The 12,500-nt window shown below is 42.9% G+C and overlaps 1 protein-coding gene across 2 annotated transcripts in view; it reads right to left on the bottom strand.

Moving 5' to 3' along the window:
• The window catches only part of LOC128455847 (neuropilin-2), an 86,690-nt gene that overhangs the window by 20,906 nt on the left and 53,284 nt on the right, over positions 1-12,500 (bottom strand). For both annotated transcript variants that reach the window (XM_053439765.1, XM_053439766.1), the window contains exons 9-11: positions 11,366-11,541; positions 10,736-10,909; positions 9,314-9,458 (exon numbers count right to left, since the gene is read on the bottom strand). In XM_053439765.1, coding sequence (XP_053295740.1) covers positions 9,314-9,458; positions 10,736-10,909; positions 11,366-11,541 — 495 coding nt within the window. The remainder of the gene's footprint in view (positions 1-9,313; positions 9,459-10,735; positions 10,910-11,365; positions 11,542-12,500) is intronic.

The raw sequence follows: 12,500 nt of genomic DNA, 5'->3' as shown, positions 1-12,500 counted from the left end.
TCCTCTCTGATTCTCTGCCACTCATTTTAAGGTCTCTCTGTCTTTTTTCTCTTCCACCCCTCTGCTCTGTTAATCCCCTCCGTCGTTCTATCTTCTCCCTGCATTTGTCACAATAAATCTGTCCAGGTTCTGTTCTGCTTTGCAAAACCATCATCGCTACCACAGAGCTCCCAACTCTTTCCACACACACACACACACACACACACACACACACACTTATGCCTCTCCGGCATAGAAGTGAAACACTATCTAGTGTTTCTCTTTTTACCACAACCGCAATTTTCTTCTCCATAACTCTTTCTCTCGTTCTCTTTCTGTCATCTCCCCCAGAGGCGTGTTTTGATTTCCACCCGTCCCTCGCTTTTGTGCGCCCGCAGCTCTTTCTCTCTCTCTCTCTTTGTTGTGAGTGTGTGTCTGTCTTTCGCTCTTTTCATGCAGCCGTTCGCTCTCCTCTCAACCTTCTCAGGATTCCCCGTGTCTGTTGTCAGTTCGTGTATCTGTCCTAACCACCAGGCTCAGTTAACGTGAGACCACCATTGTAGACTTACTGCTTGTTTGGTTGTTCAAGATGTTTCCATGACTCACTCGCTGATCGTTCTCTCTCTCTCTTTCTCTCTCTCGCTCTCCCTCCCTCTCTCCTTCTGTGTATTTGTGTGTGTGTGTCATGTGTTTAGCGTGAACTCTTCACCTTATCTGATGGCGTTGAGTTCATTGCAAGTGTCTTGGTTCATCCATTCCTCTAATGTGAGTCGTATGTGTGTGTCCATAACTTTATTGAGTTGTTTACACAGTCTGTTTACAGTGAAAGTATGCAGGATTATTACATAAACCCAAACAGAGTGGCTTTATATTGCTGTCTCAACACACACGGGCAAGCGCACACACACACACACACACACAAACACACCAAATTAGATATTAACATTGGATAAGTAGCTCCCAGCTGCTGACATTAAGCTGTTTTAATTTGGTGCCCTTTACCACTGTAATTAGCCCCCTATATAGAGGGGGGGGGGGGGGGGGGGCACGAAGCAGGGAACCCAACCCTTTCCACCTCTCACCACCGTTTTCCTAATTAGTGACCACACACAGCTCCTGTCAGCCTCCAGTGTCGATCTCCACCTCCTCTACACTTATCTAATCCAGTTTCGCTTTCTGCCTGTCCTCCCCTCTTCCTCATCCCCCCCACCACCCTCCTCCATTCCACTCCTCTCTTTCCATCCACGAGGAGGATCTCTGTAGCAGGTAAAGGTCAGGACAAATAATTTCAACAAATTGCCTCATAAGGATTGTTTAATATGATTTGTCTGTTCAGAACAGGGGGGGGATTCAAACTGGAACGTGAATCATATAATAATCATTACATCTGTATACTGCAGTGGGTCGCCACTGAGTTACAGCAACCTGCCATGAATCTCAGACACAAAAAACACACACACATACACACACACACACCTCAAATGGGGAAACAGGAGGTGTTTAGTTTAGTCAAACACAAACACACACACGTGCAGAAGTGCGTGTGCACATACACACCCATTGTAAATCTGCTGACTGAGCAGGGTGAGGCGGAAACAGAGAGACGAAAAACTGTTCAATTATGGAAAGAGCTCTGGTTATAAATCTACCTCTGTCAGCCTAAATAACGACTACTGACAAAGTGTGTGAGAGTGTGAGTGTGTGTGTGTATGTGTGTGTGTGGGGGGGGGGGGGAGTCGGGGGGAGAGAGAGAGAGAGAGAGAGAGAGAGAGAGAGAGAACGTCATCACTACTCAAATTATTAGTGACATGGTGGGTCTGGGTGTGTGAGTGTGTGTGTGTGTGTGTGTGTGTGTGTGTGTGTGTGTGTGTGTGTGTGTGTGTGTGTGGTGGGGGGTCTTTTACCTAATGACCATGTGATTGACTGGCAGACCGAGTGGCAGACTGTGCATATATACGAGACACCCTCCTCTTTACTGTGCACTGTAACAAACACTCCACTGATGTTTAATGACTGTGACTAGCTGTGTTACCACTGGCTAAGCACTTCGCTGCAGGTATTTATTTACTGTAAGTAGAATTCCTGTTGAAAACACACATCATATCTTTCTCACTAAAACTCTTTACTAGTAGAAGTTTGTGCATCGCTCGCTGTCTGCAGTGCATCTAAAAGCTGGAGGAGAGAAACTGAGCTCCCCGTGAAAGGAAACTTGGATACTAGCGTTAAAAAGCTGAGATTATGAAGTAAAATGTAAACTATGACATCAAATGAGAAGAACTGGCAGAAAACACGAGTGCTTTGGGATTGAAATCCTGCCACGGACCCTAAACTGGGAAATCAGACAAACTGTACTTAAAAACCCAAAGTGCTGGATTGATTTGTATGTCGCTTAAAGTGCTTCGACTAATTATGGCTCCCTCTTCTGAAGATGAGTGGGAGGGAGAAGGAGTTCTTTACAGCAGGAAACCCATTCCAGACTAAATGCCTAATTAGCCCATTGTGCAGCCAGCTAATATCTGGTTTTATGGTTAAGTGCAGCAACTGGACCACAGGTTTTAATGCCGAGGAGACGGTGGAAGGCCGGTTTATGGAACCTGGCAATAATCTATTGGAGGCAGATGACTAAAGCGCATGACTGTGGTTAGAAAGGGGGCCAGTCCGATTACTGAGCGTAGCTACAAGGCCGAGCCACGAGCTCAACAGCTGAGACAGAAGAGCCAAAGTCTTTCTCTTTATGTCAGGAGAACTACTGAGAGTGAATTGCTCATTAGTCCAGTGTGCAGCAAAGCTCTGCAAGGTACGCGATTGTAATTACAGCCTCAAGTGTCAAACTGAGTACGACAACAACCCAGATGATAAAAAAAGAGGCTGCTGGCATTGAACCACAGTCATCTACAAAGGACATGCACTGGAGTGAAGCACGAGCCATTAAGCAAGTGGGCCATTACATTCTCTGGAGAAGAGAGGGACAACTTTCTAGATCACAAAGCCACGTGAACAAGGATATATAGTTTTCTTTTAACAGCTTCCACGGTCCAATTTTTTTGGCAATATTTAACTGCAGGGATATTGTATTTTGGGTCATGTATAAAAAATTCACAAGTCTTGTTTTTCTCTGAGCATCACTGAAAATATGTAAAAGTCTCTTATCCCCGTGGTTTGCCGCCTAACAGACGTTAATGAACGGCAGGAGATGTGAGCACGAAAACACAAATAATATAAATTATTGTAGAATGTTAATTTACTTGTAAAACAAATAAAAATCATCTTGAGAATGGTAGAAGGTTGAGTTTTGGCTGGTAGACTGAAAACCAAAGTGGATCCAAGATCGTACAGTTGACATTTTCTTGAGTGTTGCTCATTCTGGGAACTTTTGGGTTTATCTGTCTCGACTTGACTATTTAGAGTGCCTTGAGATAATGGAAATATGGATAGATGGATGAATGGATGGATGGATGACCGATAAAGGAGAGAACAACAGAGGCAGGCACGTCGGCAGAGACAAGGCGAGTCAAACCCAAATATTTAAACCCGAGCGCTTTTTGAACACAGACACATATAAACACTCCGGCACCAGCACTGATCCCTCGCCCAGTCCTAAGTGTTTCAATGTGAGATAACTCAGGGAGAAGCAGAAGGAAAAGATAAACTGAACTGTCCTTCTGAAGTGATTGTATATGGTTTAAAATGACTCGTGCTTGATGTTCAGGCCTATTGTGTTTATTGAGATGTGAAACGGAGGGGAGTGATTACATTCCTCCGATGGGAGCGGAGTCAAATGGGCAGAGACCAGTAGCCACCAGCACCACCCACCCTGTCTCACGTTGTCTTCTGTTCCTGCTAATGGGTTTGTGCCCGTTGGTCTAAAAGTTCAGGGTCAGATCTGTAACTTTGTTGAATTAAAGAACAGAAGCAACTGCAGGGAGCTTTTTGTTTCTTGCAGCAATCTACTCTATTACGACCCAGCTGTTTGTTATAGGCTCTATTAGTCTGGCTTTGGCTGCAGCATTGATCAAAAGTTAACCAATTAACAATAAGGATTTAATAATGTTGTTTGTGCACTCATAGCTTTCTCTATAACTACTTGTCAGGATGAATTTTTATTATGCCTTCATTGAATAAAAAAAAACTATCCTGCAATCTGGTTGCTGTCACTGTTGGTGAATGTTGTGTTTATATAATCACATTGATTTCTACAGAGGAGAAAGAGAGAGAGAGAGAGAGAGAGAGAGAGAGAGAGAGAGAGAGACACATGATACCAATCACATGGAAGCGCCTGGACAGGAGCCACGGCAAACACGTGAAAGCGATCAGCAATGTTGGACACACACACACACACACACACACACACACACACACACACACACACACACACACACACACACACACACACACACACACACACACACACACACACACACACACACACACAATTGGCTGGAAACCTAGAACAGCAGAACACCTCTGGAAGAGGACCTCTAAACAACAATATTCCCTGCAGGGAGTCGCTGTAACTATGGAGGTGTTTTTGAGTTGTGTATGTGTACTTGTTTTTTACGTGTCCAGCATCATCGACATGTGATTGATGGAACCTCATTAAATTCCTTGTTGCTTCCTGCTTGAAATGTGACCCTGAATGATTTCCCAACAATAAACTGCTTCACATTCATAGAAATCTTCACGCTCTCACATGCAACTTTGTGTTTTCTCAGAGAGGCCTCCTTTGTTTTCTACTAAAAGATTCCTTGACAGTAGCTGGTATCTCCACAGGTTGTCCAGAGGATCGGACACTCACCCAGTCACTGGCCAATGTCTAATTATAGAAAAGTATATAAAGGCACGAACATCCAAACTTGATAAGGACAGAAATGACAAAAAAACTGAAGATGGAGAAAGAAAGAAGAAATGTCCACACACCAGTTGAGGTTAACCTTTGACCTTTGACTCAACTGGTCGGCGCAGGTTCCTCTTGGTCTATGAATCCCACCTTCAAACACCAGGTCTTGTATTGAAAGGCATCAGAAACAAGCCGTCAGCCATGATATTGTGTTCCAACCATAGAACCCCTACTGGGTTCATCACTGTGGTTTTGTTGGAAATCAGTGGCTATAGTTTTCAATGGAGTCGAGGAACTAACCCTAACCCTACCGACATACAACTGATAACAAAGCCTTGTCTTTCTGCCAAACAGGTGGCAACTAATTTACTCTATCGATTAGTCGGGTCTGTTATAATACAAGGCACACACTGTGGCAGTGTCTCCTGAGGTGGGGGCAGTAAACCAACCAATCCCGTGCCTTGTGTGAGTCACATGACGGCACGCCCCCCCCTTAAGGTAAACAAAAAATTTATTTTTACCTTTTTATCTGATTAATCAATTCATCTTAAAAAAATTATAGACAGTTTAATCTATTCTCACAAAACTGGCAGTTGCAGTCATAGTGTGTGCGTGTGTGTGTGTTTGCATGCTGTGTGTGTGTCTGCCTGCTAACCACTAGGTGTTGAGCGAGGGAGATGAGTGCATAGCAGATGTTCTGATAGCTCAGTCATTTAAAACATGAAACAATCGGGTCGCCCGGCAGCTCTCTGCTCACATCCAAAAGTCGAGACCCAAATTACACGTTGCCGCCGTAGCTGGCATGAACGATTAGAATGACTCCAGCAGTAATACCCTGGATTTGTGTCTGTTTTCGCACCGAGGGTTTGCCGCCGTAATGAGATGCTAAACTATATTATTGTGTGCCCCCTCTGAGAACCCCCGTATCCGTAATTTCAGGATTTCTTCATTGTAATTGGGTGCAGAGATTGTCTCTCCCATGTGGGGAAATTGTTTTACAGCCCCAAGGCCAGGTCAGTGCGCTTCATTGTGAAATATGAAAACAATAAAGCAGCGGTAATGGAAAAGCAATGTTTCCTGCGAGTTTGTTAAAGCTGGTGTTGAAGGGATATAAGTTTTTTTCCGACTGACATGGTATCATATTGTCTTTGTCTCTATATACTTTTGAGTGATGAATAAATGATGCCTGAGCAACACTAAATGCTGCTTGAATATAAATACAGCAGAACTGGTTTGCAGACATGAATGAAAACCAGAGGAGGCTTGTTTTCTTATCCCAGTTACTACTGTATTACTGTCGACCAGTCATTTCAGATGATGGAGGTTTGTTATTTATGGGAACAGCCGACAGGAAGCCAACTTGGGTTCAAGCTTTTTTTCTCCGAATGCAAAATTTAAAGTCACAGGATTAATAAAATGAAACAGAAGCAGGACCATGGCTGTCACCGGCAGGGGAAGAGTCAACAGGACATTTTCATTACTTCTGACAAGGAGGTAACACTTTCATTGCTGTGTGTCTGTCTCTTTGCAGGATTACACAAAAACTACAGACCTGTTTTTTTTTTAAACTTGATGGAAGGACGGCTCATGGGCCAAGACAGAAGCCATTAGGTTTCGGGGACGATCCAGACAAATGTTATCACTTTCTTTTGATAGTTCTAGTTTTCACCAATTTCTCAGGGAATAATAAATGGATCTGGATGTAAACTATTAGACACAAGAAGAGGAATGATTTCTATTAGTGTGCTGCAGCCTGACTGAATTCCAGTGGACTCCTGGCTCTTGGTAGAGGTTCTCTACTCAGTGCCACTTTTAACAATGATGGAACAAATCTGAAAGCCATCCAATATTATCACACATTACAAAAACCACGGGGTATCTACCGACATGTGCAGCACTGTCATTAACCACATGTCGACCACCTGTAGTGGACCAGGTATGTAGTTTGAGCATAATTTCACTCTATGGCCCTAAAAGTCCATAAACCCATTGTGATCAAGATTTCTTTTGTTGAAAATAAAATGTTCCTCCATAGTCTGATCTGATTTGTATTATTCATAAAAAGAAAAGAGGGTCTCTGGACTCTGGTCACCAGCAGAGGTCCGTGTTCTCTCTGGGTCTTAAGAAAAATAGGTTGAGAAACAAACCACTGAATAATAGAAGGGCCAATCTCATTGCTTCATCCACTGCACTTTGTGTGTGTGTGTGTGTGTGTGTGTCGGTGAACATGTGATCGCCTCACAGTGTCTCTTCTCATTTGTTCATCACTTATTCAACCCATTCATTCCCTCCTTCAGTTTGCGGGCGGTGCTGAGACAGGTGGGGATGTAGCTCAAGGCGCTGGGGCGGGGGGGGGAAAAGGGAACTTCCAGGGTTTTATAGAGGATCAAGGGTGCGTCATAAATGTGGGGTAGCCTCATATCCTGCTTGGTAAAAGAAATAATAATAATCAGGGCGAGAGCTGTTTTTAAAGCTGCCTGTTGAGACGAATGGAAAGTTTTTAGATGAAGGAGGGAAAAACAAGCTGGTAGGAGTTTTTTTTCCCCTGAATGACTTTGTATCTATTGTCTTTGTGTGTTTGTGTGTGTGTGTGTGTGTAAATGTTGTAGTTACTGGATTTAAATGTGTCCGCGTTTTTCTTGTGCATGTGACTTATGTGCAAACAGCTTTGTTCAGTGGACTGAAGCTGATGCACTCTGTTGAATATTTTATCTTCCGTTGCAACTCAACACTTGCTCACAAACACAAATGTGTGCACAACACCTACACACACACCTACACACACATACACTCACACACCCACCTACACACAAACATTACGCACAGCACGCTCAGTAGTTGTTTAATGTGCTCTCCTGTTTTTATTGTTTTCCGTTATAGCTCTAGCAGACGGATTGTGACTGCACATCCAGTGAGATCATGCGTTTTTCACTGTTATCCTCACTTCCCCTTGTGTGGAGACAATTAAAAACCAGACACAGTGAAATTGAACAGAATCAAACCGCTCTAAGCCACTGGGATGCAGCATTATCTCTGTGTGCGGCTGTGTGTGTGTGTGGTGGTGTTAAGGGTGGTAGCTGGGACCAGTCGCTGCGGTGATCATGTGAAGTGGGAGTGAACTGTTATCATGTCTAATGCACGGATTACATCCAGAGGGCGAACATCTGGCACGCAGACACAGAGGAGGCCGACCGGCAGACTATCTCAAAGCTCCGGGAGCCAGGAGGTTGATCAGCGCTGCGATTGGCTGCAGATACCATGTGAATGATGTTGTTCTGTTCAATAACGAGCAGACAGAGTAAACCAGTGCAGTCACAGAGGTTACTGTCAGCATGATGGGCCATATGAGGAAAAATGTATCTCCATTAAAGGGAAGTGATTTGGCTTCATTCGTGGAATTCGACCGATAAGGTCAATGTTTCACTGTGACTGTATTGGGCCAGCAGGGCTTCACGCCGATGAGTTGATAGTTTAGATTCTCTGCACTGCCACTCACATAAAACCCAAAAATGAAAATAAGGAAGAATATCATCTTGATAAGCAAACTCTTCTTCTGAAAATTATGTTTCTATACAATCTAAATGTAAGAGAGAGTATTAGGGCCACGTGGAAGAAAAACTAATTCTGAATAAAGTCTTAATTTAATGAGAATAAAAACTAAATATTGTTATTGATTCTACGCATTTATTTATTTGTTATTATTATGATGTCTTTATTCTCAAAATGTTTTAACTTGTTTTCCCTGTAAGTGGCCCAAATACACACATGACCAGCCTGCTTCATGTCAGCTGGTGCCAGTAGCATAACCAAAAATGATATTTTCTCTAACAGAATCATGATTGATGATAGAAACCAAAATCAAAGCCCAACATGCACATCACCGTTCACTACACACAAGCTAGACAACATGTTATTAACACAATAGGCTGTGAGCACAACACAGAACCACTACACAGCTGGGCACTATTAGTAAAAGACCCATGACCTAGACATGTTAATCCCTGTCCAGACATACCAAATCTCCTATAGAGCAACATGATTACTTAACCCACCGCTTTGTGGTATACAGAAAAATAATGTACATTTAGTTTTGTACTGAGACACAGAGAAGTATGACGGATAAAAAACACACACATATTGTGCGTTCACAAGCACACAACCAAACGTGCACTGATGGCAGATAACGAGGATTAATTGCATGATTTTTACTGTACATTGCAATTACTAATGTTTGTGACAATTCATATATATATATATGTAAACATATAACAATAATTATGGTGATGTTCTGTTTAAGATTTAGAAAAGATTGATATTGATCACAGTAGGTGGGTAATGTGTTTTAATTGAGCATTTGTTTTACGTGTATTAGTCTGTTTATCTGTGTGAATTTCTATGTCTGCACGAGCTCAAAGTTGTGAGTCCATCTGTGTGCACAGTGATTCGAGACGTGTGTAACCTCCTGTTATCTCACATAAGCAAGAGAGTGCTCCTTACCTGGCAGTTCACAGCCGAGGACCTCCATCCTCATGCCGATCCCAGCGGGCGACCACCTCTCCGGAAACACTCTGATGAACTGGGCCACTATCTCCTCGAACCGCCGCACCTCCGGAGTGTCGTAGTGGCCGTTGCCTTCGAAAATCTAAGAGGAGGGAAGCAGAGACATGAGGAGAGGGGATGGTACAAGACTTCAGAGAGATAGTAGAGAGACAAACATTCCTTTGCTCCAGTGTAAAGCATGTTTTCCTGCCAGGTTTCACATCCGTGAGCTCCTGGTCGTGGACTTTGAAAATCGGTCTAAAGGCAAATGAGTGACGCCTGCGAGGTGGGAGCTTTAAAGGGTGAGACACTAAGCTGTGAGTGACAAGCTCTGACCTGTGTGAAATGTGTCAGGATGTGACAGAGACAAGCAGAGTTCTCTGAAGCAATAGAGAAACCCGGAGGAAATCAATACAGATGAGCTATTTAATTTCTCCACTGTTTAAGTCTCATTGTGAGACAATAGGAAAATGATACGCTTGTCATAGAACGGCACTAATCAGCCTTGTTTCCCAACGCAGTGTGACATGTGCCATATAAATAACAACAGAGAGTGTGTTTCCTTTTGATTATCAAATCAGTTTTTTCGAGGCAGCTTGTAAACAGCCTCTGGCAAAAAAGAGAAAGATTTATTACAAGCTGAGAACTGACTAGACTGCACCACACATGTAACTGGGGTGGTGAAAGTTATAATACTGGTTTCATTAATTGAATTGGATCTTCTGTCTCTCCCCATTCTAGGAATATATATATATATAAAAATATATGATGGATTTCCCAGGATGCCAGTTTTAAAAAGACAGGCAGATGAGAGGACGCAGGGATTCTAAGCAGCAGGAGAAAAAGCACTCAGTAGTGCTATTAAAGGGTTTTAAGACCGAGTCTCAGAAAGGAGAACAGAGTTTAAAGTGCCCTGTCTCACTGTGTGTTAAGACTGCCGGCAGTGTTGGGTGGTGATGCAGGAAAGACATTTTTAATTAACACCCATGAGAAACAAATAGAGGGTGAGCGAACGAGAGGATGGAGAGAGGGAGAAGAAGCGGAGAGGGAGAGTACAGAGGAGGTAGAGGGACACAAAGGAAGAGGCAGGGAGAATGAAGAGTGAGGTAATTAAATTGAATTATTATCAGAGCTTTGGCTGTAATAAAATGGATTTCTTTTTCTTTTTTTTTACTGAAAATGACGAGGCTGAGTTAGAGAAAGAGACAAAGAGGGAGAGAGAGAGAGAGAAAGAGGGTGAGGAGGGATTTCTTTGAAAGACAGCTATAAATAAACTACAAATGAGGAAGAAGTGACACTGACATTCGGAGAGATGAGAGTACATGTCTGTGTGTGTCTGTGTGTGTGTGTGTGTGTGTGTGTGTGTGTGTGCTTGCTTACCTTGGCGAACCCAGTCTTGCTGTCAGTGATGGACGTCCAGTCTTTGCCGGTCAAGCTGTGCGCCAGTTTGTACTTCCTGACAAATGCTCTGTTCTCGGCACTGGTGCTGCCCTCCAGCCCTCTTGCACCCTGGGTAATAATGCCTCGCACCATCTTGGGCACTCCCAGGTCCACCTACATCACAGAGAGAACAGTTATTAATGTTAGCTGCCTGTTTACAAGATAGAAGCCGATAAATTTCCAGATCCCATATAGTCTTATGCGTTTCCATTAAGAATTAGAAATAAACCAAATATTATTTTATTTGAAATTTTATTTTGAAACTCTTTATGTCCCTTTTAAAAACTATGAGCTCTCTTTTTTAATATTTGGATTATATTTTCAAACTTTTAAGCTCTTTTTGGTGTTAACATAAAATTAAACTTTATCATTATTTGTAAACATTCTTTAGGGATATTTTAATTATCTTATGTTTTACTTACGATTACTTAGCATTACATCTATAGTTTTCATTTTTAAACATTATATTTTTCAAACATTTTAAATTGCTTTATCTTAAATTTCTCAAACAAATCTTTTAGATCCTTATTGAACATGTTAACATGTCGTGCTGTGATAAAGGTCCCTCACCTGGAGCCACTCTTCTCCAGCGATAGGCTGTGTCGGGTTGGGGAACCAGCCGGAGCGACTGGCCACCAGTCGGGCTGCACCCATGGAGCCGTGGATGTCCCTCATGGAGGAGGCCGAGATCTGGGAGTCGGGCAGCAGCCCAGACAACATGCCCTGTAGCTCTGAGCAGGGAGCATCTAACACAGCACACAGAGAAACATAGAATACGTTTATTTTACATCTCCACTGGGCAATTCCTACTCCTGGGATCATCTTTTGATAAATTCTACATCGGAAGTTTGTCAAATAAATGTGAAGTTAAATTAGAAGCTGCCAGGAAGTGAGATATTCAATTAAAAAGCTTTGGAAATGGTGATTTAAGGTAATTTGAAGGCTGATATCTACTATTATCATCATTCTTTTACTGACTGTTTGATGTTGCTACACCCTGGTTTAATGACATTTTGTTTTCTAAAAGATCTTCCTGATTGGTATTGACTTTAAGGTCAAGAAAGATTTTCTATTTCCGTTTGATATCATCTTGGTACATGTGGTTGTGACAAAAACAACCACAACGGGTTGTGTTGTGCCCCACAGCCCCTCGGAGCTGCTCTCTATCAACCCATTTCATTATCTTTCCTTCCCGCTGCAAAGTTGCTGCATAACTTTAACTGAGCTACCGAAGGGGATTCTTCACAGGGAATTGAGCCTGAAAACAGAAGAACTAAATGAAAGCAAGCTGCAGATCAAAGTGATACTGTTTAATGTGCTTTAGTCTAACAAGAATTAAAATATGGTGTTGCCATGAAAAAAGCCAGACGGGAAAAAAAGCACAAAGGGAACAAAACAGAGTGACCATTTGCATTTAAAAATGGAGAGAACTCAAACAGTATGGCACTGGAAGAGAGATGAAGGGATGAAGATGTGAGGGAAGGAAACAGAAGGAGGAATAAAGCAGCGAGATAGAGAGGGTGAGGATGAGGAGTTTAAGGACAAGGGGGAGATAAAGAGAGAGGCAAAAGGTCAAGCAGAGACGGACTGAAAAGAGAGCGCGTGGAGAGGGAGGGGTGTGAAAGATAAAGAGAGGAGGAGGAGGAGGAGGAGGAGGAGGAGGAGGAGGAGGAGGAGGAGGAGGAGGAGGGGAGCGGCCTGACAG

Source organism: Pleuronectes platessa, chromosome 14, assembly GCF_947347685.1.
Source record: "Pleuronectes platessa chromosome 14, fPlePla1.1, whole genome shotgun sequence".
NCBI lineage: Eukaryota > Metazoa > Chordata > Actinopteri > Pleuronectiformes > Pleuronectidae > Pleuronectes > Pleuronectes platessa.
The sequence above is the reverse complement of the archived record's forward strand: the minus strand, read 5'-3'. Positions and strand labels throughout refer to the sequence as shown.